The sequence below is a fragment of the Dama dama genome, chromosome 29 (genome assembly GCF_033118175.1).
Source record: "Dama dama isolate Ldn47 chromosome 29, ASM3311817v1, whole genome shotgun sequence".
Classification (NCBI taxonomy): domain Eukaryota; kingdom Metazoa; phylum Chordata; class Mammalia; order Artiodactyla; family Cervidae; genus Dama; species Dama dama.
In genome coordinates, this window is record NC_083709.1 from 20160867 (window position 1) to 20187912 (window position 27046).

Genomic DNA, 27046 nt, shown 5'->3' on the forward strand with positions numbered 1-27046 from the left:
CTGGATGCCAGTTTTTATTTTTTATGGATCCGAGATGGGGGAGGGGTGTGTGCAGTGAGGAAACAAAGTAAAAAGGCCATCAATCTTGCAAACATCTCCTAGAATGACAAGCCTCAGGCAGGAGGATGTGTTAATTTCTTCCTTCCTGCCGTCCACAGGCGGACAGGATTCTGAACAAAGGCACTTTAACAGTCAGGCAGAGGGGCAGGATTCTCTGAGGCAGGCCATTATGTAGGACTATAGTAAGAAAAGCAATGGAAAGCAAGTCAAACAGTTCCAAGATGGAGTCCGAATTGACTTCTCCCTGCAACAACAATGCTTGTCTGTGCAGCCCTTGCTGTCTGTCAGGCACTGGTGTAGGCCTTTGGGTTGCATGAGTGAGCTGCCTTCACGAGCTGGTGTTCCACAGAACATCTACAATACAGTAATAATCATCAGCAAGCATAAATTAAGTCTATGGGGTAATGAAGAAAAAAAGGCCAAGGGTATGGAGAATCTCCAGGCAGGTCCTGGAGAGTGATTTTAAACAGGAACCTTAGGGTCAGCTCTGCTGAGAGCATGACATTTGAGAAAAGACTAGAAGGAGGCAAGAGTTCATCTTGGAAACACGTGTGGGAACCACTCCACACAAACGCCATAGTCAACACAAATCCATCAAGCAGAGACCTGCTGGTGTACATGGAGATACACAGACAGCTGGGAATTCAGGCCTAGAGTCCAGGTTTAAAAAAAAAAAATTCAGACTAAATAAGTAGAGTTACAGGAGATCAGCTTCACTGGTCATCAAGGAAATGCAAATTAAAACCACAGTTTGGGACTTCACTCATGGTCCAGTGGCTAGGACTCCAAGCTCCCAATGCAGGGGGCCTGGGTTCGATCCCTGGGTCTTATTTTAGATCCTGCATGCAACTAAGAAGTCTGCATGCCACAACAAAGATCCTGCAAGTTGAAACTCAGAACTAGCACAGCCTAAATAAATAAATATTAAAAAACAAAATACAGTATGTTTGCGTAGGTGCCTGCTCAGCTGTGTGCGACTCTTTGCAACCCCATGGACTATAGCCCACCAGGCTCCTCTGTCCATAGGGATGCTCCAGGCAAGAATACCAGAGTGGGTGCCATTTCCTTCTCCAAGGGATCTTCCCAACCCAGGGATTGAACCCACATCTCCTGCATTGGCAGGCAGATTCTTTACCAACTGAGCCACCAGGGAATCCCAAAACACAGTATGATGCCTCTACAAAAGACAGATGTCACTAACACAGGCATGGATGTGAACCATCTAAAACCCTCATGCTTTGCTGGAGGTTGGTAAACTGGTACAACCACTTTGCAAAGTTCTTGGGCAACATCTACTGAAGCTGAACATCGGCCACCCGATGACCCAGCAATTCCTTTCCAAGGTATATACCCAAGAGAAATGCACCCATTTGTTCACCAGGACACATGCATGTGAATGGTCATGGTGGCATTCTTTAGAACTGTCAAAAAATGGAACTTAACCCAAATGGTCATCCATAGTAGAAAGGCAGTTCACACAGTGGAGGACCTACAGCAGTGAGAATGAATGAACTACTGCTAAACACCAGAAAAGGGAACAATCTGAAACATACTATTGAAGCTAGACATACAGTGAATGAGTCCATGTATATGAAGTTCAAGAACAGGCAGAATCATCTATAGTGATGGACTATGGGATGGTGGTGACCAATGTTGGGGGGATTAGGGACCAGGAGGGCCAGAGAGGAACGTCTAAGGGAGTGTCTGTTCTGCCCTTGACTCAGGTGTTGGCTCCTATTCAGTCTGTGAAGAATGTACAAATTGGATTATGTTTTGTTCATTTCTCCTTAGATATGTTAAAACTTTTAAGAGTTTTTGTTTTTTTTTTTTTTGGTTGGGGGAAGAAAAGAATCTCTTGGGCGGAGGTGGGGTGGGGTGGGCTGGGATGGGGGGAAACAAAGTCAGGCCTGAGGGTGAAGGTTTGAGATTCATCTAGCCTGAAGCCATGAGGAACCCCTTGAGGGTTGCCAGGCTGTGATTCTCGGCTCTCAGACCTTCTCTCCCCCTGGACTGAGATCCTGAAGGAAGGGCTAGGTCTAACTCATGTTTGTGAATGCTGCAAGGTTCCACAACAGATATTTGTTGAATGAATAACTGAATGCAGGGAAGGAATCTCTGCAGATGAAGAGGCTCCAGAGTAGAGGACCACTGTGGATGTTGCATCTGAGAGCCAGTACTGTGACCTTCAGTTTCAGCATTGCTGGGTTTCTCCATATGAAAACTGAGGATGATAACTCCCCACCTCCACCCTAGAGAGCTGTTGGGACAATCAAATGAAATCATTCAAAGAAAGTGGGAAGCACTTGCGCACCTTGATGGACCTCACTGGCTTCCACATCCATAGATGCAGCTACTTCAGAAGTTTATCCCACTCTCCTTCAGGGCAATCAGTTTCATAATACCATCTGCGTGGGGAGATCCCTATTATAAATGCCTTCTGTGGGGCTTCCCTTGTGGTCCAGTGGCTAAAACTATGAGCTCCCCATGCAGGGGGCCTGGGGGTTCGATCCCTGGTCAGGGAACTAGATCCAGGAGGCAGCAACTAAGAGATCCCACAGGCCGCAATGAAGATGGAAGATCATGCATGCTGCAAGATGCAAGACTTGGTGCAGCCAAAAGAAAAAAAAAAAACTCTCATATTCTGCTAAAATAAATAAATAAATAAATAAATGCCTTTTGTGATCGAATGGAAGCAAGCCCTGTTGTGGACCATGCTGATTTCAGGGGACAAGAAGTTATCATCTGAGCTAGGAGCTGCCCATGGAAGACTCTCACCCACTAGAACGCTTGCCTCACAGGTCATTCCTATACTTCACGATCAAAACTCTTTACCATTTGGGTGGCTTTATTCATAACAGACAAAGATTAGAAACAACCCAAAAGCCTATCAGAAGGAGAATGGATAAACAAATCATGCTCTGTGCATAAGATGGAATGTTACTCAGCCAAAAAGAAGAAACAGAATGAACTACTGCTCCAGGCAGCAATATAGACTACTCTTATCACTGGAAGAAGTGAAATAAATTGGAAAGAACAAGGGAAAGGCACCTCCTCTTGCCTGAAGCTGAGTTTAAAAGGTTAAGCTTCCTTCTTCCTGCAATTTTATAGCTTAATGGTTCTATATCCATTCATGGGTCTCACTTTCAGAGAACTCTGTGTCATCAATTGCCAATGGCAAAGGGAGGCTCAGCCAAGAGCCTGGGCAGCACTGGGGCCCCCATTCTTCCCTTTCCCTATGGCCAGGGCACAGCAGTGTGGGAGTGTTAAGAAAAATGCTTTGTGTCCTCCTACACTGTTGGTAGGATTGTAAATTGGTGCAACCACTATGGAGAACAGTAAGGAGATTCCTTAAAAAAAACTGAAAATAGCGTTACCATATCATCCAGCAATCCTGGGCATATGTCCAGTAAAAAAACAAAAACTCTCATTCAAAAAGATACATTCTCCCCAATGTGCATAGCAGCAGTTATTTATAATAGCCAAGACATGGAAGCAACTGAAATGTCCCTCAACAGATGAATGGATAAAGACGACGTAGTGTTATATATATGTGTGTGTGTGTATATACACACACACACATATGCACGTGATGGAATATTACTCAGCCATAAAAAGAATGAACTGTCATTTGCATGATGAACCTAGAGATTATTACACTAAGTCAGAAAGAGAAAGACAAATACCATATGATGTCACTTACATGTGGAATATAAAATATGACACAAATGAACTTATTTTTGAAGTAGAAATAGATTCACAGACATAGAAAACAAATTTATGGCTACCAAAGGGGAAAGGGAGTGGGGAAGGGATAAATGAGGAATTTGGGACTAGCAGATACATACTATATATGTAAAATAGATAAACAACAAGGGTCTACTGTATAGCACAGGGAACTATATTCAATATCTTATAATAATGTATGAGGGAAATGATTCTGAAAAGAATATATTTATATGTATAAATGAATCACTTTGCTGTATACCTGAAACACTTTAACTATACTTCAGTAAAAATAAAAAATGCTTTATTTCACATAAAGTAGGACATCACCAGGGTCTCACCAATCACTGCATTTACTGCTAATAAATACATTCTCTGCAATGAGATGCTTGGAGATAACACTTTAAGCACATTTCCTGCTATTTGTAAGATGACATTCCGAGGAACACTGGTGACTTGATGGGTGACTGAAACACGCTCTTTTTCATCAGAGGCAGTTACGGGAGTGGTCACAGACTCTACAGTCACACTGCCTGTAGTAGAATCAAGCTCTGGCACTTGCCGGCTACTTGACCTTGGACAAATCACCTATTTCCTCTGTCTCTATAAAATGGGAATAATAGCAGTGCCTGGGCTTCCCTGGTGGCTTACTGGTAAAGAATCTGCCTGCAATGCAGGTGATGCTGCTTTGATCCCTGCGGGAGAAGATACCCTAGAGAAGGAAATGGCAACCCACTGGAAATGGCACTCCAGTATTCTCGCCTGGAAAATTCCACGGACGGAGGAGCCTGGTGGGCTACAGTCCATGGGATTGCAAGCATAGGACATGACTTAGTGGCTAAGCCACCACCAATGGCAGTGCCTACCTAACAGGGCTGTCATCAAGGCTAAATGAGTTAATATATGAAAAACACTTGGAATTGCCTCGCACAGGGAACATATGATGAAATGTTTTGCTCTCACTTCTTTCCCTTTCTCCTCCTCCTTCTCTTTCTCCCCATCCTCTCCCCTCCTTCCTCTTCCTATCCTCCAATTATAATTACCATCATCATTACGATAAATTACTGCTTTTTCCAGTAAAACGGAGCCTCGGAGCCCCACACTGTAGCTCCCTCCCAGGGACGGCCAGGAGGCAGTCACTGACAGTGACTAAGACTTCTGTGACTCAGCTGTGGTTTGCTGGCTGCATGGGATGGGGGCAGAGCTGAGCCCTGGCAGACTGTTCTCAGGTACGAGGTCTGCCCTTCCAGTGCTAAGGCTGACTTTGTAACCAATAAATGGGCAAATGTTCATGAACGTTACCTTCAGAGCACTGTCTCTGGGGTGGGAAGAGGGGGAAGGGGCATACATACAAACTGACCATGTACCATGGTTCTGATTGTTTTCAGAATTTCTCTGATGCTTCTCCCATCACCATCTCAACCTGAATGAAGGTAATCACCCCCTTAACATTTTGGTGAGAGCTCCTGTTTTTACACATTAAACATAGTTATGCTGAGATTTACAGGTGTGTGGTCAGATGCTCAGTTGTGCCCCACTCTTTGTGACCCCATGGACTGTAGCCTGCCAGGCTCCTCTGTCCATGGGATTCTTCAGGCAAGAATACTAGAGTGGGTTGCCATTTCCTCCTCCAGGGGATCTTCCCAACCCAGGGATCAAACCTGTGTCTCTTAAAAAAAAAAAAACAAAAAAACAAAAAAACCTGTGTCTCTTATGTCTCCTATGTTCTCTACCAGTAGCGCCGCAGTTATTTGTGTCCAAGCCTGCCTCTCAGCCTGGGTTGCAACCCCCTAAGGACAGCAGCCTCCTCTCACTCACCCCTGTAGCCTAACACTTGTACAATGTCAGTGCTTCAGAAATCCTGGCTTCCTTCATGAACCGCATTGAACTTGACTTTGGGAAGCTCCTTCAGCACCCTCAGAGTCCTCTTCTGAATCTCCCTGGTGTGGGCAGTCTGTGTCCTTTAAGGGTAGATACTGCTCCAAGAAAACACGGAAAGTAGTCGTTCTACCCCAAATTTGATGAATGAACTGAGCAATGCCAATCTTGTCCTACAAGTAAATTTACAAGGCTGGGTTCCTTGCACAGCTCCTAAGCCAGGTCTAGCTGCCATTCTGCTAGAAGCTTTCCAAAAAGTATCTCTAGCAGAGCCTTTAGAACAGGAGGGTGGAGTTCCAAGACCAAGGCTCCTCTGGACGCAGCAGGCATTCCTGCGTGAAGCTGTAATGCTGAGATTGGCCACTAGAGGGAGGATGCGTTCTAGGCCCCAGGGGAGCCTCGCAATTGCTCCAAGAACTTTATAAAGCCTGGCGGCCAGTGCAGCTGCAGTTCACGGCTCAGTCAGTACCTAGCGGAGCCGCTGGTGCCTCCACAGAACATCTCGCGTGCTGCCCGAGGCTGAACGAGGCCAGACACCAAGGGACTCCCACTTGGGCACGAGGTTGAGCCTTGCCTCCTGATCTGATCCTCCTGGAGAAGTGACCCCCGAGACCCTGGGCACCGCGCAGTCTCTTTCTATGACTCCGTCTGGATTCGGCTGGCAGTGGGGACGAGCTCTGAGGGGCTGCCTGGGTCTCGGGGTGGGGGCAGTGGCCAGCTCTCCAGCCACCATGGCAAATGCCAGGAACTGAGGGGACAGGTTCTGCAGCTTCACTGGGGGCACTCAGGTGAGTCTGGGCACTGACTGTCCTGGCACCTGGGCATGGCTTCCTAAAGGCAGCCGGAGGACACAGGGCACGGGCTTGGGCATCGCGTGGAGGTGCAGGTTCTGGGAGGTCTGCCAGGTTTTCATCCATCTGCCTGGGCTGGTGAGTGTGGGTATTTGGGAGCCAGAGGAAGTGATCACCTTAGTGGCAACTCTGCCTGGCTTGTGTCAGAGCTCCAGAGCCTCTTCAGGGAGCAGATGGTACAGGTGACAGTCTCTCCATGTGTGTGGTGAATGTGTATGCATGCGTGTGCCTGTGGGTGTGCCCAGCGGTGGAACATAGGAAGGCAGAGCTTATTTATAAACCATCTGCACCTCTCTAGTTCTGAGTGATGCTTCAGATGAACTGAGCACAGTTAGAGGAGGAAAGGGCTTAAAACCTCCTTAGCGACTCTCTCTCCAGAGAAGACCTTGTTCACAGTGATCCCTATCTGATTTTGAGGAGTTATGAGCCCTATAGAGTTAAATGCTGGAACCCAGCAAGGCTGGGGCCACCCTTCTGCAGGAAGAATTGATTGAGTCCTGCTGCTGCCTGGAGGGGGGCTTTGAGAATCAAGGTGCGGCTCCCAGGTCTGGTCTGCATTCGCAATTGCTTTTGCAAAGGGGTCCACATGACATTGTTTCTGGGACTAGCTAGGAGGTCGAGGGGACCCAGAGACCCCTGTATCAGGTTGCTTGGCAGGATCAGAAGATGCCGGGGGACTGTGGGTGGTCACCCGGCTCCACCACCGTCTCCCCACCTGCCCCATCCATACAGCCCTCCCACGCGCCCTGTTCCATAGGAGACTCACAGAGCCCGTGTGGCTGGGAGGTGTGTCCTCCCCATCGCAAAGGCTGAGGCTGGACGTGTTAGCTGACGGACCAAGCTCCCCGGGAATAAGATGTGGTGCCAGCTTGGGACCCCCTGTCCTCTGAGCCCCCACTCCCCACAGGTCACTTTGGTGTCTACACCCTGCCCGGTTTCCATGGCACTGGCCCCCTCCCTTCCAGCTCTCTTGGCTCCAGGGCCCCCACCTGGCCCTCTTCCCTGCATCACCTTGGGACCGACAGGCGGCCACCGAAAGGGACCGACACATGCATCCTGGCCGGAGCAGCCTCGTGCGGGGCCAGTGCCCTGGGTGGGGTTAAATGCTGGAACTCCTCCTCTCTGACATTCTTCGGGATGCCACCTGCCCCTTCGCAGTGCCCCTGGGAGGCGGGGAGCTCCTGATGGCGGACGGTCTGTATGGTGTGGGACGAACATACACACTTGCTCCAGGGGTGGGGGGTGGAGGCTGGAGGCACTGCTCTATCATCACCACATTTGGCAGTCGGTTGCTCAGACTTGGCCCAAAGGCTCTGCAACCAATGATGGGAAGGTCTAAATTCCTGCCCCCCATTCCTCAAGAAAGAAAAACAGTCCCAAATAAAACCTGGGGCAGACAGAAAGCTCTTAGGTTTCATTCCCCAGTAACAAACATTAGCAGAGTCGGCTGAGCGCTTCCCATCTCAGCGCGCGCACATCTGGCCCCTCTCCTTCTCCCCCGCCCCCAGGCTCCAGCTCCACCAGCTGAGGGGTGGGGAGGGGGCCGGGAGGGGCCGCCCGGACAGACGCATTCCAGATAAGGAGCCCCGCCTCCCAGCTCTGGTCCAGGAGCTGATGGGCAGAGAGAGAAGGTGGAAAGGCAGATGGGGAAACTGGAGCAACCCCAGCTCTGCACCTCCGCCTTGGCACTTGGTGCCCCCACAGGCTCTGGCGGCAGCTGCTGTTGCCTTTGGCAGAGAGAGGGTTCCCCCTCTCAGAGGAGACACTGGCCTCCTGCTTCGCCGCTCCCCAGGACTGAGGCCAGAGGGTGGGGTGCCGCACAGAGCGCTCGTGAAATGAGGGTGTGTCCTCTATAACTTAGCAGCGGAGCTGCCTGGGGCCCCACCTCCAGGCCCTCCCTGGGTGGAGGACTTGGACAGAGGGCTGGCATCGGAGACTCGAAAACTGGACAGAACTGCAGCCCGGGAGAAGCTGGGTTCAGGGCTCCAGGAACCCCAGGGGGCAGGGAGGAGAGATGCTGGCAGGGCTGTGGGCTCCCCTCCACCCTTTCCTCCCAGAGGCTGGGGGGAAGGCCCACAGGGTCTAGGAACACCCTGAGTGGGCATGTGCATACATGTGTATGTGTGTACACATGTGCAAGGCCTGTGGCTTCTCATCACTGGAGGTCAAAAGCAGACACCCCATCCGTCCCTCCAGGGCCAGGTGAAAGACAGGTGGATGGCCACTGTAGGCTCTGGCCTCCTCTTAGCCCTGAGGTCATAGGTCCCTGGAAAGAAAGGTCAGGCCACAAAAATAGGGGATTTGTGTTTGCTGTGTCCGGCAGAGGGATCCAGCCAGCCTCTTCCTTCACTGTCCCCACTTACTGGAATGGGGTGTTGTTTCTTCCCTTCAGTCAGCAGCCGGTGTCCCCTTCTGGCCACCTGCCAGGCCCTATCCCCTCTCCCAGCTGGCTCTCTGGTCCTCAGGGTCGAGCTGCCTCCATGCTGGGCCTAGGACCCACCCATCCCATCCTCCCAGGGCATTTATCTTCCAAAGAATCCACTCTTTAAAAGTGGATTTTTTGGGTTCAATATCCACATAGCTATGGGCTTTCCTGGTGGCTCAGTGGTAAAGAATCTACCTGCAATGCAGGAGACCTGGGCTTGCTCCCTGGGTTGGGAAGATCCCCTGGTAGAGGGAATGGCTACCTGCTCCAGTATTCTTGCCTGGAGAATTCCATGGACAGATGAACCTAGTGGGCTACAGGCCATGGGGTTGCAAACAGTTGGACACAACTTAGTGACTAAACAACAACAATCTACATAAAGAGTATCAGAACCAAAAGTCAACATAAACTAATGACTGGAAGTGAGCTAAAAGCAGAGAGTCATTTGTGAAACCACTGAGCGTCTATGCGGGAAAAGGACATCCAGTATTTTATGTAAATAAATACTTTGTGATCCAGCCCCACAAATGAATTCTTGTGATTATACAAAGAACGCAAACATATCGTAGAAAACCCAAAAAATACAGAAAACAAAACGAAGCGCAAATCCCCACAAGCCCCACCAGATTCCTGGAACACGTCTCACCCGGAGAAACCCAGAACATCTCCGCATATAATCTCCCATCCTGTACTCTGGAATGTGTAGATATTGCAAAATGGGATTGCGTGGTGCGCGCTTGTGTAAACGGGGCTGGGTCATTTCAAATAGCGTGGCACCTCCCCGTGCTGAGGGGGCATTCCTGGAATTCCACGGGGTCCACTCAAAGCCCCAGCCGCCCAGGAGACCATCCGGACACCAGAGTCCTCTCCTGGTCTAGGGCTGCCCAGGCCTTAGTGTCTAGGGGACCCCACCAGACTCCCATGGGGGTCAGTCCTGGCTGTGGCTCCCTGAACCCAGCTCCTCTGACCATGCCAGCCTAGCCAAGTTTGGGAACAGTTCTGGTTTTAGTTCTGGTCTGGTGGTCTCTGTACTGTTTCATAGCCTAGTTTCCCCCATTTCCAACACAGAGCAGAAACGCCAGTCTCCCTGCCGTGCCCAGGACTCCAGAAGCTTGGAGAGTCTTCTGTGTGACTCAGGAGGTTTGGCCCCTTCCAGCGCCCCCTGGCATGGCCTTCGGTGCCCTCCCCGCCAGCTCAGGGCTCCAGCCCCACCCAGAGCCATGAGAGGGAGAGGACAGAGCCCATGGTCAGAAAGGTCCCCAGGACTGTGACCTCTCCAAGCCAAGGAGGTTGAGGAGGGGATTCGGATCCTGGTGGCTGATGCCTGCTGATGGGGGAGGGTCCCTGTGTTCAGGCTTGGAGTCGTCACGAAGGGGTCATGCTCGGGGGCATCCAGGTGATGCCTTGCTCTACAGATTCATTTCCATCTCCAACTACAGCTTATTCTCTCTCCCCTGTATCTGCCCTCTCCTCTCCTGCTGCAGGACGCGATGGAGAACAAAGCCATGTACCTGCACGCCACCATGAGTGACCGTGACTCCAGCTCCATCTTTGAGGAGCCCTTTGATGGCAGGAGCCTGTCCAAGCTGAACCTGTGTGAGGATGGTAAGTGCCGTGGGCTGGGTCTTGGCTTCGAGGTCAGCCCTGCCCTCCCCTACCCTGCCACCCCACCCCCCCACCGCCACCTAATACTGCATAGGTTGAACTTCCTGCTCAGAAAGCTCTTTTCTCATTCATGCATCTCAACACACCTCTGTGACCACAAAATGAGACCCACTTCACAGATGACCTAGCGCTCACCACACTGAGAAAAGCATCAGGCATCACACAGCTCAGGCTTCCCTGGTGGCCCAGTGGTAAAGAAGCCGCCTGCCAATGTAGGAGACCCAAGTTTGATCCCTGGGTCAGGAAGATGCCCTGGAGAAGGGACTGGCAACTCACTCCAGTATTTTTGCCTGGAGAGTCCCCATGGCCAGAGGAGCCTGGTGGGCTACAGTCCACAGGGTCACAAAGAGTCTGATGTGACTGAGCAACTAAACAACAATTACACAGCCCATCAGTCACAGAGCAGCCCCGGCACTGGGTCTCCTCACTCTGAGCGCAGTCCTTTTGCCTGCCATCCTCTCCTCTTCAGTGAGGCTGGGGTCACGTAAAAGGCAACTGAACCAAGAAGCCCAGACCCCTTCAGGTGACAGATCTTCAATCTGCTTCCCAAAGCTTTTGCAAGGAGGGATGCACCTCTCCAGGGTGCTCATCCTCCCCCGAGACGAAGGCCCCAGGTCATGGCGCAGAAAGGGACCCCTTCTCACTGCACCGCACTGCATCTTGGGGGCTAAAACCCTGGAGCAGATGGATGCAGTTTCCTCCTGAGGAGCTCAGAGCATCTTGCCAACAGCTGACTCCTATGCATCCAACAGCTCCACACTTAGTAGGTGCTTAATAAATGCTTGTTGCCTGAATGAACACACTCCTCTTTGCAGTTAGTATAGGAGAGCTTCATCCCCACTTCAAAGATGAACTGAAGGAAACTCATGTGAGAGTTTTGTGAAGATTTGTGATCAGTGAGATGGAGATTGGCTATCTTAGGTTTCTCCAGGGAAACGGAACCAGTATGATGTCTACACTTATGAAGAGACTGATTATGAGGAATTGACTCACCTGGCTATGGAGGATGGGAAGTCCCATGATCTTCCCTCTGTAGGCTGGAGACCCAGCAGAGCCAGTGGTGTAGATCAGTCTGAGTCAGAAGGCCTGAGAACCAGAGAAACCAAGGGTGTTAGTCACAATCTGAGGGCCAGAGAGGATGAGATGCTATGTCCCAGCTCCAGCGAGCAGACAGGAAGTAAAAAAGCAAATGCTGCCATCTTTTGTTGTATTCAGACCCTCCCACCCACATTGGGGAGAACAGACTGCTCTGATTCCACCAATTCAAAAGCTAATCTCATCCAGAAACACCCTCAGAGGCACCCAGAATGTTTAATCTGGGTACCCCACGGCCAACCAAGTTGACATACAATCAACCATTCCAGATGCCTTTATTCAAACTTTTTCTCAAGCACTGTGTTTCATTGTGCTCCACTCTGCCAGTTGCCTTTGTCTGGAAATTCCTCAAAATTAGAAATGACTCCTCATTCAGGTGCTGAGTGCAGGGAGGGAAGATGGGTGGCTCAGGCAGGGATTGGGGATTGTCTCAGCAAGGACAGGAGAGAGGAGATCTGGGCTCCTTTCCAGGTGGTGCTAGTGGTACAGAATCCGTCTGCCAATGCAGGAGACATAAGACACTCTGGTTTGATCCCTGGGTCGGGAAGATCCCCTGGAGGAGGGCATGGCAACCCACCCCTGTATTCTTGCCTGGAGAATCCCAGGGACAGAGGAGCCTGGTGAGCTACAGTCCATAGGGTCTCAAAGAGTTGGGCACAACTGAAGTGACTTAGCATGCACACACCTGCCTTAGTAAAAATCCCACCATCAGAACTGTTTCTCTGGATTCCAGTTAACAGACACATTTTGAGGACCCACAATGTGTCAAGCTATGGGTTAGATGCCAGAGATGCTCCAGAGAGAAATTAAACCATTCTTGCCTTCCAAGGGCTTCTGATCCCAGTGGAAGGGACTGGCATGGAGACAGTTACCCACCATGAAAAGGAGGTCAAAATATGTGATTATTAAAGTCAAGAAGGATGAACACTTTCTGGTAAAGGCCTTAAAGACCGAATACCATTTTGTAAGAGAAGAGGTAGATGGAAAAATATTAGCAGCTGAGCTGCGCTGAGACAGGCCAATATTTCTGTCAAGTTAATGACACCCGGGAAGAGGTGAAGGACCCCGGGGTGCTGACTCCCTAGTCAGTGCTCAGCTGTTCCCGATCATCACATCCACAAAGGCCAAGGTGGCTTTTATATCCTTCAACTACCCTCTCTCCCCACCAGCCCATCAATAAACAGGCCTGGTTTGGCAAGAAAGAACTGGGGTAACAGCTCAGAGGGTAATTGTAGGCCATGAGGGCCAGTATTGGGTACCAGTGGGGAAAGTCATGGCAGGGAGACCCTGGGGTGGGAAGAGGCCTGGGGAGCTGTTGTTGGGTCATCATCTCTCCTTCTCTTGACCTCATCATACCCCTCCTTTTCTGCACCTGGGATTTAAAAGGACCTTTGGGGCTTCCCTGATGCCTCAGATGATAAAGAATCTGCCTGCAGGGCGGGAGACCCGGGTTCAATCTCTGGGTTGGGAAGATCCCCTGAAGAAGGAAATGGCAATCTGCTCCAGTTGCCTGGAAAATTCCATGGACAGAGGAGGCCGGTGGGCTACAGTCCATGGGGTTGCAAAGAGTTGGACAAGACTGAGTGACTGAGCACATGGATGAACAAAGACAGGGATCCCTGAAATCTAAAGGAGGCAGAACAAATCAATTCTAAACCTGATTTCCACATTGTCTGGGTCTCCTCCACGCTCATTCCTGGATATCAGACATGGGGTGGGGGCATGAGGACGCTGGAAAGACCAGAGTATTGAGATGAAACAGCCACCTAAAAGCTCCTGGGTTTCTTGGATTTCCCCCTTCCTTGTCATTTCTAAGAGGAAAATGGTGAGCTCTGACTTGGGGAAATTCAAGCCAGATTTGGTCTGTTTCCCCAGCACTTGGCTTCTTTGACCCTCATCTCTGGAGAGGGAGGAAGGGGTGGGGCTGGCCGGGGCAGAAAGAGGTGGACTGGAGAGCCGAGGTGGGGACCTGCCCGCCCCCCAAGCTTTGGGTAAATGAAAGCAGAGTTGCTGGAGCTCCAAGTCCTTCCCAGTATTTTCCCCTTGAAAGCAGGGAGGTGGGAAGGGGAGGTGCCTCCCCTTGGCCCCAGGGATCTTAGGATCAGCGGAAGCAAAGCTGAAAAACTGCAGCCTAGATATTGAGGTATGCGTGTGTATTCAGTTGTTTCCAGCTCTTTGCGACCTCATGGACAGCAGAGCCTGGCAGGCTATAGTCCAGGCTCCCCTGTCCATGGGGATGCTCCAGGCAAGAATACTGGAGTGGGTTGTCATGCCCTCCTCCAGGGGATCTTCCCAACCCAGGGATTGAACCCACGTCTTCTGTGTAGGACTCAGGCTGTAACGCAGGAGGGACTTTAAAGTGTTAGGGTGTACATGCCTAATTTTCATGCACTGGCAACCCCTCCCCCCTCTCCTCCTTTACTTTCCTCTCCATCTGTCTTTTCCTCCTACCCTGCCTCCATCCCTTCGTTCTATTCACGGACCAGGTGAGGAGGAAGCTGAGGGGCTATTCAGGCTGCAGCTCCCCATCCCTGCCATGACAGCCCACCCTGCCTCTCTAGCGTGGTGCCTCCCACATCCTTTCAGGCTCTCTCCCTTGAGCCCTCAGCTCCATGGTGACACCTTTGGGACCGCTTCATCCTCTGCACCCCTTGGCCGGGCCCCCTCTTAGGACCCCACCAGCCTCCTCCCTGTGTCTGAGCCCCACTGTGGACAGGACAGCGCCCAGGGCAGGTGCCTCCTCACTTCTGGGTCTCCAGTGGGGAACCCCATGGGTTTCATCTGTGTGGTTGGAATTCATGGGCAGGCTCATGGCAGAACGTGACCTCCAAAGTCTTCGCTCTGTGCCTGCCCCCTCCTTGCTTACCTTTCTCTTCCCGCCTGAAAGCTGAAGCCTCTCTTGTCTGGGGCCAGTAGGCGGAGGGCTGGGCGTGGGTGATGTTTGGCAGGACCTGGCTCCTCCACGGCCCTCTCCAAGGGCCAGCGAGAGGTGTTAGTGTCAGAAAAATATTGCAGTCATGCTCACCCCGCGGCCTCGGGCCCTCCACCACGCTCCGAGCATCATCCACCCATCCACCCGCTGCAAAGGGGCGGCCCGCGGAGGTAATGAGTTACACATGGGACGCCTGCAGCCAGGCCGCTTGCTGAGTGTAGGGTCCGAACTCCCTGTTCCCGCGTCCCTGCCCCATAAAATTAAATTATTCCCCTCGGGGAACCCCCACGTTTACTTTCTCAGCCATCAAACCTCCTCGGTTCATCCAGCGTAGCTGAGGGCTGGTGGGCAGCCGCCCAAAGGTGGGAGTGGATTTCCAGGGAGGCCCCCAGATATCTTGGTCCCGCCTCCTCCGCAGGTTGGAGAATCAGGCACCCCGGCCGGCCGGAGAGCAGAGATGTTAACCCGTGCGGTGCTGCGGGCGTGCGCGCTGACTCCGGCTGTGCTCACTGGGGCTGGTGGGCAGGTGCGATCCTGGGTGTCTCTGGCCCCATTCTTTCCACAAGAGGGAAGGGCAGCCAGGGAAGGTGCCAAGAGCCGGGAGAGTGAACTTTGGCCAGCCTAGGATCTGTGCAGAGTGTCTTCCGTTGCCCCTCCGCGCCCACCCACTGCCATTCAGCGATCTGCCTTGTGGAAGACAGCGTGGAAGACGGGAGGTCGGCGTGTGTATTTCTCAGATCCTGTCCTATGGGGTCACCGTGGGCTCCTATGCCCTTCCTCCAGAGGCAACAGCTCCTTGTAACCGCGCTCTGCACGTGGCTTTCTGCTTCCAGGCTCCAGTAAGTGCTGCCCCAGTGGGCTCTGAGAACACCACTCTGGCCCTTGTGGGCGTCTCACACCCTTGGCTACACCTTTGCACAGATTCCCTTTTTTAAATCCTGTGACATTCTCTGATTTGAATGGGCTGTCTGCCTCACTGGGGTCCTGGCGCCCTCATCCTCAGTGTTCCCATCTGCAAAATGGGAATAATGTTACTCAGCTCTTGGGACCTTGGAGGAATCAGGTGATATGACCTGAGTGAAGCACTTCGGACCTAGTACACCCTCAGTACACAGGTACTTCACCTCCCTGCCCTTTGGGGAGCCTCCTGAACACCTTGGGGAAATGGAGAAGGAGAGGGGGAGACGGAGAGGTCAGGAGCAGCGGCTGTCACCCAGGGTCTCCCAGGAAGCACCCATGCCACTTCTCAGAGACCCCCGGCCCAAACAGTGTTTTAAGGTTGGTTCCTCCCTTTTCTTAAAGAAAGCAGCGTTTGGGTTTGTGGGCTTCCCTGTGAAGCCTCGATACTCAAGGAAATCAAGCAATTTCTTTTAGTCCTATTCTCCAAATAGTAGAATCTGTAAGGAATATTCTGGGTCCCCAGGGCATCTGGTTCTGTGGCAAGTCCGTGTCTGTCCACTCCCCACCTCTGTCAAAGTCACTGGGTCCCTGAGGTTGCCTACTGGAAGAGTTAGGGGTGTGTTTCATGGTCGCTGGGTGGAAGCTGGCTTTGCTTCAGACCACACGGCCTTGCTCGCCCTGGGCACCTGGGTAACATCTCTAGCATCCGTGGTAGTCTGCCTCACCCATTACGGGGATGGCCCTGCAGGGCGGCAAGAAGCACTGGTCTTGGAGTCCCACGGACTGGGCTCCATGTCGAGCTCTGACACTTGCAGGCTGTGTAATCCTGATCGGGGGCTTCCCAGGTATCTCAAGAGTAAAGAATTCGCCTGCTAAGGCGGGTAGACGCAGGAGATGTGGGTTCGATCCCTAGGACGGGAAGATCCCCTGGAGGAGGGCATGGCAACTCACTGCAGTATTCTTGCCTGGAGAATCCCATGGACAGAGGAGCCTGGTGGGCTACAGTCCATGGGGTTGCAAAGAGTTGGACGTGACTGAGCACACAGCATGCAACCCTGTTTGAGTTCTTAGCTCTGTCTCCTCTGTAAAATGGAATAATAATGGCTCAAGACTCAGGGTTCTTGCCAAGCAACAGGAGTTATTCCACATTTAGTCCTTGCAGAGCCTGGTGTATGCTGAGTGCTCCTAACCACTAGATCTTAAGGTGAGCATTGTCGCAGCCTTTCTGCCTGCCTGGGTCCACCCTGGGGCCCACAAGGTGCTCCGGTTCCTCCTCATGTTCTGTTTTCAGTCTTCAGGACAGGGAGCTTCCTCCCTCCCTCATCCAAGGTTTATCTGGGGTTGTTGATTCCTGATGTCAGATAACAAGCAGTGTGATGGATGCCTCCTGGCTTTTCTCCATGTCTTTCCCGGGGCCGTGGACCTGGCCTCCCTGGGCCCCGTCAGCCTGTCCATCCACAGTCATGTGGGACCGTGTGTACTAAGTTTCCTCTGGCTGGCACTGCGTGCCTTGGATTCACCCAAATGTCCCAGTACCCAGCGCTGTGTCTTGCCCATAGAAGGCCTCTTTACTTGCTGAATGACCAACCACATCCTTGTTCACCAAGCCCAAAAGTACCAGGATAAAGGAGGGCTGAGAGAGTTGAGTTTAAGACATAAGGAACTGGGACTTAAATCGTCCAAAGAGGACAGGGTTTTAAAGTGCTGCTGATGCAAACAGAAGTGAAAGATCTTGGGTCCTGCCTTCAAGGAGCTCAAAGTCCCTGGAAGAATTCACCTGCCAAGACGGGAGATGCACTGACATGCTGAGAGACCCTGCCTTACAGTGTGATTCATTCTCTAATGGAAGTGCAGTTAGAGGGGAGAATTTCGCAGTCTACCTGGGGGAGAGAGGAAGTTCTCCTGTAACATAGGAGTGTGGAGGTGTGGACAGGAGCAGTGGTGGAAAGGCAGTGGGGTTCACGGTTAGTAGGTTCTGGTGAGATCAGGGAAGCCTGACGGGATGAAGACGGGAGGGACAACTCTCATCTGGGATGTGTGAAGTCAGGATTAAGAAAGGGCCTCGCTTATTGGTAGAGCCAATCAGAGTGTAATGTGAGCCACGTGAGCAATTCTAAATTTTCTAGTAGCCACATAAAAAGATACATCTGAAAAAACTTTAAATATGGGGACGTATTTTATTTAATCTAATATATTTAAAATGGTTGGGCTTCCCAGGTGGTGCTAGTGGTAAAGAACCCGCCTGCCAGTGCAGGACATGTAAGAGACATGGGTTCAATCCCTGGGTCAAGAAGATCCTCTGGACAAGGGCATGACAGCCCACTCTAGTATTCTTGCCTGGAGAACTCCATGGACAGAGGAGACTGGTGGGTTAGGTCCATAGGATTGCAAAGAGTCAGACATCACTGAAGCAACTTAGCACACAGCACACATTCAAAATATTATCAATTTTATATGTAATCACTGTAAAAGTGATGGAGATATTTATATATTCTTATTCGGGCTGAGCCTTCAAAATTCGGTGTGCATTTTTGCATTCCAAACCTGGCTTATCTTTGGCCACATTTCAAGTGGGTTAGAAAAGATGTGACATCAGAAGAGAAAGAGTCAGAAGTGGAGATTGGGAGACAGCAACAGTGATTGCAGAGAGGGGTAGGGAAGCAGGTGTCCCTTAGCAATGAGGAAAAGTGTACAGTCGTGTGATGTGGGAGCTGGGGCTTTTAGGAAGAAGAGAGAGAAGGTTCTGGAAGTAACAATGAGGAGCAGAGAAAGACACCCCATGCACCTTTAGGTCGGTTGCATAAGGATAGGAAAAAGAAATCTACACTTAAGGGAAGCAGGTTTCAGTTAAAACAAGAAAGAAAAAGAAATCTTCCAAGCAGAGGTTGGGGGAATCAGGAATTTTTCGGATGACTGGCAGGGAGGTCCGGGGCCACAGTGGGAAGTTTTCAGCAGATGGGGAGGGAGATGTTAAGGAGGATAAACAGGGCTGCCTGGGGATTACAGTGGGTGATGGGGAGCCCTGGGGCTTCATGGAGCTGATGGAAGCCAGGATTGAGGCTGGGATGCTGGTCTCAGGGCAGAGCTTCTGGCAAAGCTGAATGTTGGTGCTGGGGGTCTTGGCAGGAGTGCACAGAGTCCTAGAACTCCAGCACCCTCTCCCCGGTGTGTGGGCCAGGGGAAGGGGGGTCTTGTCCTGGAGCACCAGGAGCCCTGGAGATCATTTTGGCTCTTGTGGAGTGAGGGAGATCGGGGGAGGTGATGGGAGGATGGCAGGGGTCCAGTAGAAGTGATGATACAGTGTGATGTATACAAGCGATCTCAGTACATGGCTCCTCTTGACGGAGTTTGTGGCTGGGGCTTCAATACACTGTCTCCATTAAACCTCAGGATGAATTAATATTCCCAGTTTGTCAATAAAAAAATGAAGTCTTAGATGAAGTTAATTGCCCAAAGTCACCCAGCTAGTCAGAAGCAGAGCCTGGATTCCAGTCCACAGCTGCCTGATCCTTAAAACCCTGCCCCTCAGCACAGCTCACCTGGTTCACTGCAGTTCTAGGACTCAGAGACCCTGTGCATTCAAGAATCAGGCTGCTCATGGTGAAGGGCTCTGAGCAGATTCTTTGGAGTTTCAGAGGTGGAGTTGTCCTGGGTTATGACATAGCTAGGGCAGGGCCGTGGGAATAAATGCAGGAGACAGATGGAATGAATTATTCTAAAAGGTGCCGCTGGCAGGAAATGGATATAAACCCAAATAGGTTTGGACAAGAGCATAAGGACAGGGTCTTAAGTGGCTTTGGCGGGAAGCCTGGGACAGTAACCTCAATGGACATTAGGTCAGAAAGATGCCCCTCCCTCCCCAGCATCCCTCCCTCCCCCTTCACTCCACCATCTCCTGGGGCTTCTGGAGTCCAACCTGCCCATGCAGAGTTCAGCAGGAGGATTGGGAAGACATAAATATAGCCATGAAGAGGGGGCCCAAAGAGGTAGGGTTGGCAGGGATCCTGCCCTGCAGACACGTATGCTGGCTAACCTAAGATCCAGCCACAGAGCTGGTGGGGACCTGTGATGGTCCCAGCCTTCTGCATGGTGTCCCGAAGCCCCTTCCCACTCCCAGTTATCTGGCTTGAGATTGAGTTCAAGTCAGGATAACCAAGATGTTCACAGCGGGCAGAAGAAGTCCTGTCTTCAGGAAATCTTGTTAAAAGAGTCTGTCACACAGAGTGAAATAAGTCAGAAAGACAAATATCGTATATTAACCCATATATGAGAAATCTAGAAAAATGGTAAAGTTGAATTTATTTGCAGGGCAGGAATAGAGACACAGACATAGAGAATGGACTTGTGGACACAACAGGGGAAGGAGAGGGTGGGAGAAATTGAGAAAGTAGCATTGACGTTCATATATACACTTGGAATTCTCCTGGCAGGCATACTGGAGTGGGTTGCCATTCCCTTCTCCAGGGGATCTTCCCGACCCAGGGATCAAACCTAGGTCTCTCATACTACAGGCAAATTTTTTACTCTCTGAGCCACCAGGGAAGCCCCTAATACACATGCTGCTGCTGCTGCTAAGTCGCTTCAGTTGCATCAGATAGCTAGTGGGAACCTGCCGTATAGCGCAGGGAGCTCCGCTCGATGCTCTATGACGTCCTAGGGCAGTGGGATGGGGGTGGGAGGGAGGGGATGTATGTGTATATACCTAGAACTGATTCACTTCGTCTTACGGCGGAAACAAACCCAACAGTGTAAGCAATTGTATTCCAACTGAAAATAGAGAGAACACGGCAGCTGCAGGGACGGGGCGGGCTCTAATCTCCGAGACGCAACAGTGAGTGGTGGCATGAAGCAAGATCTTCATTCTCTGCCCGGGAATTGAACCTGGGTAGCCTGGATGGAAACCAGGAATTCTAGCCATCAGATTAGCAAGGACTAGAGGCTAGAAGCTGTTTTTCCCTGGCTCTTTGCCAGTCTCAGGCGGTAAAGCGTCTGCCTACACTGCGGGAGACACGGGTTCGATCCCAGAGCGGGGAAGATCCTCTGGAGAAGGAAACGGCAACCCACTCCAGTACTCTTGCCTGGAGAATCCCATGGATGGAGGAGCCTGGTAGGCTACAGTCCATTGGGTTGCAAAGAGTTGGACATGACTGAGTAACTTCACTTCACTTGCCACCAGTGAAAAATGCATTTATCATGGAGGCAGAAACTGTAACCTGCCTGTCTGCTAAGTTGCTTCAGTCGTGTCTGACTCTTTACGACCCTGTGAACTGTGGCCCACCAGGCTCCTCTGTCCATGGGATTCTCCAGGTAAGAATACTAGAGTGGGTTGCCAGCCTCCTCCATGGGATCTTCCCGACTCAGGGATCGAACCCACCTCTCTTACATCGCCTGCATTGGCAGGCAGGTTCTTTACCGCTGGCGCCACCTGAGAAGCTCTAGAAACTGTAAATACAGGTAAGAAATTTGTTATTAGAGGCATAGCACAACAGCAAGTGGGAGAGAACATAGGAAAATGGCTTGCTTAGCTAAGAGACAGAAGCAAGGCAGAGATGCACACCCAGAGAGAAAGGGGGTGGGCATCCCCCTGGTGAGAAGGAGCATCGTAAAGAGGCAGTTAAATCATTTATACCGGGCAGTTCTTCTGGGTCTTTGTCTTCCTTCAGGCTGATTATCTGGCTTCTTTTTCTGCGCCTGACCTACCCTGGGACACTCCTTGGGTGCACACATACCCCGCAGGCAAGATGCATCTTGAAGTGAAGGCTTCTAAGAGGAGCAAGACTCAATATAGCCTGGTGTTATCCCCTGACTTTTGACCCACAAGGAGCCTTTCTGCACATGTATAATGTCTCCCTTCAATGGTAAAAGTGTTCCTACAGTGCGGGAGACCCAGGTTTGATCCCTGGGTTGGAAAGATCCCCTGGAGAAGGAAATGGCAACCCACTCCATTATTCTTGCCTGGAAAATTCCATGGACAGAGGAGCCTGGTGGGCTACAGACCATGGGATTGCAAAGAGTCAGACACAACTGAATGATTGAACATGAAATAGTTAACAAACAATGTTGTGACAGTTTCAAGTGAACGAGGAAGAACATATCCACTCTTGCTTAACTGCCCTCCCATCCAGGCCGCCACGTCACACAGCGGAGTTCCCTGGAGCACTATTCACTGTTAACAGCATCTCTGAAAATGATCTTATAGTTTGTCTACAAGTAACAGTGAGCTTGATCTTGTCCCTTTGCCAGGCAAGTTCTATCTTGGCATCTTAGTTATCTGGCCCTTTTCTGACCTCAGTGTACTCTGCCAAATGTACGAATTCACTCCTTCCTTCTGGAGCTGGAAAGATGAAGTCCTTCCTGATGTCCAAACCTGGATGAAAGATGATGTCCCAACCCTAAGGGCGGCTATTAAAATGTAAATGTGACATCGCAACTATTCTAAGCATTTCCAGGGCATCCAAGGGGAGCTGCCTTTCGCGTGTAGGTTTATGGGGCTGGGGGCGGGGGGCGGTCTCTGAAGGATGCTGACAGACTAAAGGTGAAAAGGACATTGCCACGCCAGGGGGTGGAAGAAAGAAAAACCAGCCTTCCAGGAGCCTCAGTTTGCGGGGTGTGTCCTTTCCTGGCCCTCTGTGAATGGCCCTCCTGCGAAAGGCATTTTGCTTTGTGATCAGGAATATAAAAACGGTTGTTCTAGTTAAGTTTTCAAAGCCCAAAGTTATTTCTAGATAGTTTAGACCCTAGGGGGCTTCCTTGGTGTTCCAGATGTAAAGAATCTGCCTTCAATGCAGGAGGCCTAGGTTCAATCCCTGGGCTGGGAAGATCCCCTGAAGAAGGGAATGGCTACCCACTCCAGTATCCTTGCCTGGAGAATTCCATGGACAGAGGAGCCTGGCAGGCTACAGTCCATGGGGTCGCAGAAGAGTTGGACACAACTGAGCGACTGAACAACAACAATTAAAAATGCAGTGAAAAATAAACAGCACAATACCTGGATAAAAAGATGAATTGTGTGTGGAGAGGAAGCTGTTTCTTATGCCAAGGCCCCAAGATGTCAAAGTATCAAATACAGAAACTAGAATACACATTTTTATTTTATTTTTTTTAATTTGGCTGTGTGGGGTCTTAGTTGTGGCACTCAGGATTGCTTGCCCCTTGGCATGTGAACTGTTAGTTCCCTGACCAGGCATCGAACCCACATCCCTGCATTGGAAAGTGAAGTCTTAAGCACCTGACTGACCACTAGGGAAGTCCGTGAATACATGGTTATTGCAAAAGCCTAAACAATGGCTTGGAGGGCCCAGTGTACTTGTGTTTAGTTTACTAGACTCTCTTATCTACACACAGCCAACGGATGTTGATTGAATATCTGCTACATGCCAGACCTGGGGGATCCAGAGATGAATCATAGATCTTATAGACCCTGCCCTCTGGGAGCTGACTCAGGACAAATCTGTATTTTTCTTCATCAACTGATGAGTGCAATTCTGTTCCCATTATTAGCTATCTGATCATTGGCCATCTGCCAGTGAAGCTCTGTACATGACAGCTGTTGGTTCCAGCCCTTACCAGGGGGCAAAGGTTCAATGGGTCTGAGGACCGTCACCTTTGCTCAGACCCACTGAACTTTCTTCAGGGGCCCAGCCTCAACTGCTGCCTGTGCAGAGGCCAGAGCGGGGGGCTTCTGAGCTTGGAGGCCTCAGAGATGGTTCTAGTTCAATTCCATACAGGTGACAAGGGCTGTGGCCTTAGGCTTCCTGTCTTCAAAACCAGATCCCCAAGCACCCTAGATGCCCATCGACAGAGGGATGGATAAAGAAGCTGTGGAACATGTACATAATGGAATATTACTCAGCCATAAAAAGCAACACGTCTGAGTCAATTCTAGTGAGAGGGATGAACCCAGAGTCTGTTATACAGAGTGAAGTCAGAAAAACAAGCATCGTATGTTAAAGCATATGTGTGGGATGCAGAGAAATGGTACTGATGAGCCTATCTGCAGGGAAGGAATGGAAGCGCAGAGGTAGAGAACAGACTTGTGGACACAATGGAGAAGGAGAGGGTGGGATGAACTGAGAGAGTAGCATTAAAATTGCCTGGAAAATCCCAGGGACCGAGGAGCCTGGTAGGCTGCAGTCCATGGGGTCCCTAAGAGTTGGACACGACTGAGCGACCTCACTTTCACTTTTCACTTTCATGCATTGGAGAAGGAAATGGCAACCCACTCCAGTGTTTTTGCCTGGAGAGTCCCAGGGACGGGGGAGGCTGGTGGGCTGCCATCTATGGGGTCGCACAGAGTTGGACATGACTGAAGCGACTTAGCAGCATCAGCAGCAGCATTAAAATAAATGCATTACCATATGTAAAACAGATAGCTAGTGGGAAGTTGCTATATAACACAGGGAGCTCAACTCAGTGCTCTGTGATGACGTAGGGGGTGGGAGGGAAGCTCAAGAGGGAGGGGATATATGTATACATAGAGCTGAAGCTAATACAACATTGTAAAAAAGTTGTCCTCCAATTAAAAGGAAAACAGGACAACCCCCTCCCCACCCCTGCCAGATACCTAAATAGCCCTTCCAACTCAATTGGTGGTTGGGGGAGTGAGACGGGTGGGGGTGGGATATTAAAGGTATCCATTCCTGCCCTGAGGACTCACCGATTCATTAGACCAGGGCATGGGCTGGATGTTGCTCTAGAAGCCGGGAAAGAGTAATGATTTAAATGTGGAAATAGCTAAGCCCTGGCCTCCACGTTGCAAATACATCGTCAGATGATTTATTTCCTCTGACGAGGTGCCAGGAGAGGAATTGGGAATCTTCTTGAGAGGGATTCCAGAGTCACTCCATTGAAGGAGCATCCCTGGCCCCAATTCAGACCGAACCCCGAGCCCGCTGTTGTTTTATATATATATGTATGTATATATATGTATGTATATATATGTATGTATGTATATATATGTATGTGTATATATATATATATATGTATAATTTATTTATTTTTGGCTGTGCTGAGCCTGCTTTGCTTCAAGGGCCTTCCTCTAGTTGCTGAGTGGGGGCTTCTCATTGCAGTGGCTTCTCTTGTTGCAGAGCATGGACTCCAGGTGCTTGGGCTTCAGTCGTTACAGCTCCCAGGCTTTACAGAGCAGGCTCAGCAGCTGTGGTGCGCAGGCTGAGTTGCTCTGTGGCTTGTGGGATCTTCCCGGATTGCAGATTGAACCCATGTCTCCTGCATTGGCTGGTGGCTCCTTTACCACTGAGGTACCAGGGAACCCCAACCCTTACCTTCACTCCCTTTGTTGTTTTGAGTCTCTCTGCGTTGACACAGCCTTCCTTCCAACCCATGTACTGCCCATGTTGGATAAGAGTACAGGCATCTCCCCTGAGCCCCAGGACCTCATTCTTTTCCTGGCCCCTCCCCTCCTCCTGGGTTGCGGTGACCAGCCAGCTTACCTTGACTGCCCTCCGTCCCCTCCCATCTGGCTTTCTCTCTCCGTCCCTCAGCCCCAGTTGCAAAATTATATGCACATCAGCCAGAGTCCCTTCCCACTGCTGAAAAATAAGCACACAAGCCCCTGATTGTTCTCAAAAATTTTCATGCAGGGTAACTTGAGAAATAGATAGGGCCGGAGAAAAAATAACAAATATTGCAAGGAAGTTACAAAATATCTCTAGGAGTACTTGGAGAAACTGTCCTAGGTCATCATAACATCTAAATTGAATTAGCTCCACCATCCCTCCCTCTCCCTTTCTTAGAAATCGGATCCCATCTGATCACAGGGAATACTGTAGTTTCCTCTGTCTCTCACCCTCACAGGGCTGTCTGCCTCGAAGACTCAGGTGTGTGGTCCCGTGGGGCAGTGGTGCTGGGTGCTCACCCGGGCCCCAGTGGTGGTGTGGGACCCTCCCAGACTCAGGTCAGATGAAACTGCTCTGCCATGTCCTTGCCTCACACCCTCCTCTTCCCTTTATTGAGGGAAAGTAAACAGAGGTCCTTGTGAAAGCCAGAAAGCGAGGCAGCTTCAAAGACAGAGGTCGTTTGGGGCTCTCTATTACAGTGAACAATGTGGGTGATGAGTAACCAGAGTGAGAATGATGAAATCAGCCTTGGGTGGGTTTAACAAGATCCTTGATGAAATGAGTGCCAAGGTCCCTCCCAGCCATAAAAACCTTATCTCCACCTGCTATGTAGGAGCTGTGGGACCACAGAGAACAAAAAAGAAAAGGCTGTTTGTTGTTGTGTGTGCATGTGCTCCGTCACTTCATTCGGGTCCAACTCTGCGACCCATGGACTGTAGCCCGCCAGGCTCCTCTGTCCATGGGATTCTCCAGGCAAGAGTACTGGAGTGGGTTGCTGTGCCCTCCTCCAGGGGATCTTCCTGACACAGGGATCGAACCTGTATCTCCTGCATTGCAGGCAGGTTCTTTACCCACTGAGCCATCTGTTTGTTGTTGCTGAAACTCAAGTAGGTGTCAATTGAATAATTTCATTCTTTTTTTTTTTTTTTTAATATTATTTAGACTCAGGTTCTTTGGAAAGAAGTTAATACCCACTTTTTTTCTATTTTTTTAATTTAAATATATATTTAAAAAATTTTATGTTATGTTGGTTTCTGCCATACAATAATGCAAATAATACTCACTTTTGGTCAAATGCAATTTGTGAGTATTTTTTCAAATGGGAGGCAAATGAATTCAAAATAACTCCCCAAATGCCTTAAAACTATAGTTAAGAAATTGAAAAATCAGGGACTTCCCTAGTTCCAGTGGTTAAGACTTTGCCTTCCAATGCAGGGGGCATATGTTCAATCCCTGTCTGGGGGAACCGAGATCCCACATGCCCCATGGCCAAAAAACCAAAACATAAAACAGAAGCAATATTGTAACAAATTCAATCAAGACTTAAAAAATGGTCCACATCAAACAAAATCTTACAAGAAAAAAACAGAAATGGAAGAATCAGTTTTGCAAAGAAAGGCTAAATTGATGCAGAGCCTGCCTCAGAATGCTCTCTCAGGCTCTCCGAACAAGTATGAAACAGAGACAGGCTTTGAATCGGCCTGCTCAGAGCCCCACACCCATGCTTGTACCCTTGGGGGTGTCAGAAACCCTCACCTGCCTAATACAATACGTCCTTCAGGAAACAAAGGCCCTGTGGTTCTGGGGACCCACTGACATCGGGGGACCATCTCCAGACTCTTCCTCAGCTCAACTGTTTGGGGCTTAGAAGTTTTCAGATAAATTTTCCTTTTCTGTTCTTTAACCTTTGCTCCTAACCACCTCCCCACCCTCAGCAGACAGTATTTTAGCAAAAGCTCTTTAAAGGGTCCTCTTATGCTTCACAATTTTAACCTCAGGGGATAAAAAACGGTTTTAGACAACCCCCTTTTGGGTGTGTCCTTTTAAAGAGAAATCAAAGTTTTAAAATGAAACTCTGATAATAGTGAGACTTCACTGATTTTCCCATAATATGTCTTCATCTTGCTTTGATAATGAAAAATGCCTTACTCCAGAACTGGGT

General features: G+C 50.2%; 1 protein-coding gene across 1 annotated transcript in view; it reads left to right on the forward strand.

Moving 5' to 3' along the window:
- The first annotated feature begins 6107 nt into the window (after window positions 1-6107).
- The window catches only part of SCARA5 (scavenger receptor class A member 5), a 129340-nt gene continuing 108401 nt past the window's right edge, over window positions 6108-27046 (forward strand). The window contains exons 1-2 of the mRNA XM_061132878.1: window positions 6108-6449; window positions 10422-10542. Of these exons, the coding sequence (XP_060988861.1) occupies window positions 10428-10542 (115 nt within the window). The 5' untranslated portion in view covers window positions 6108-6449; window positions 10422-10427. The remainder of the gene's footprint in view (window positions 6450-10421; window positions 10543-27046) is intronic.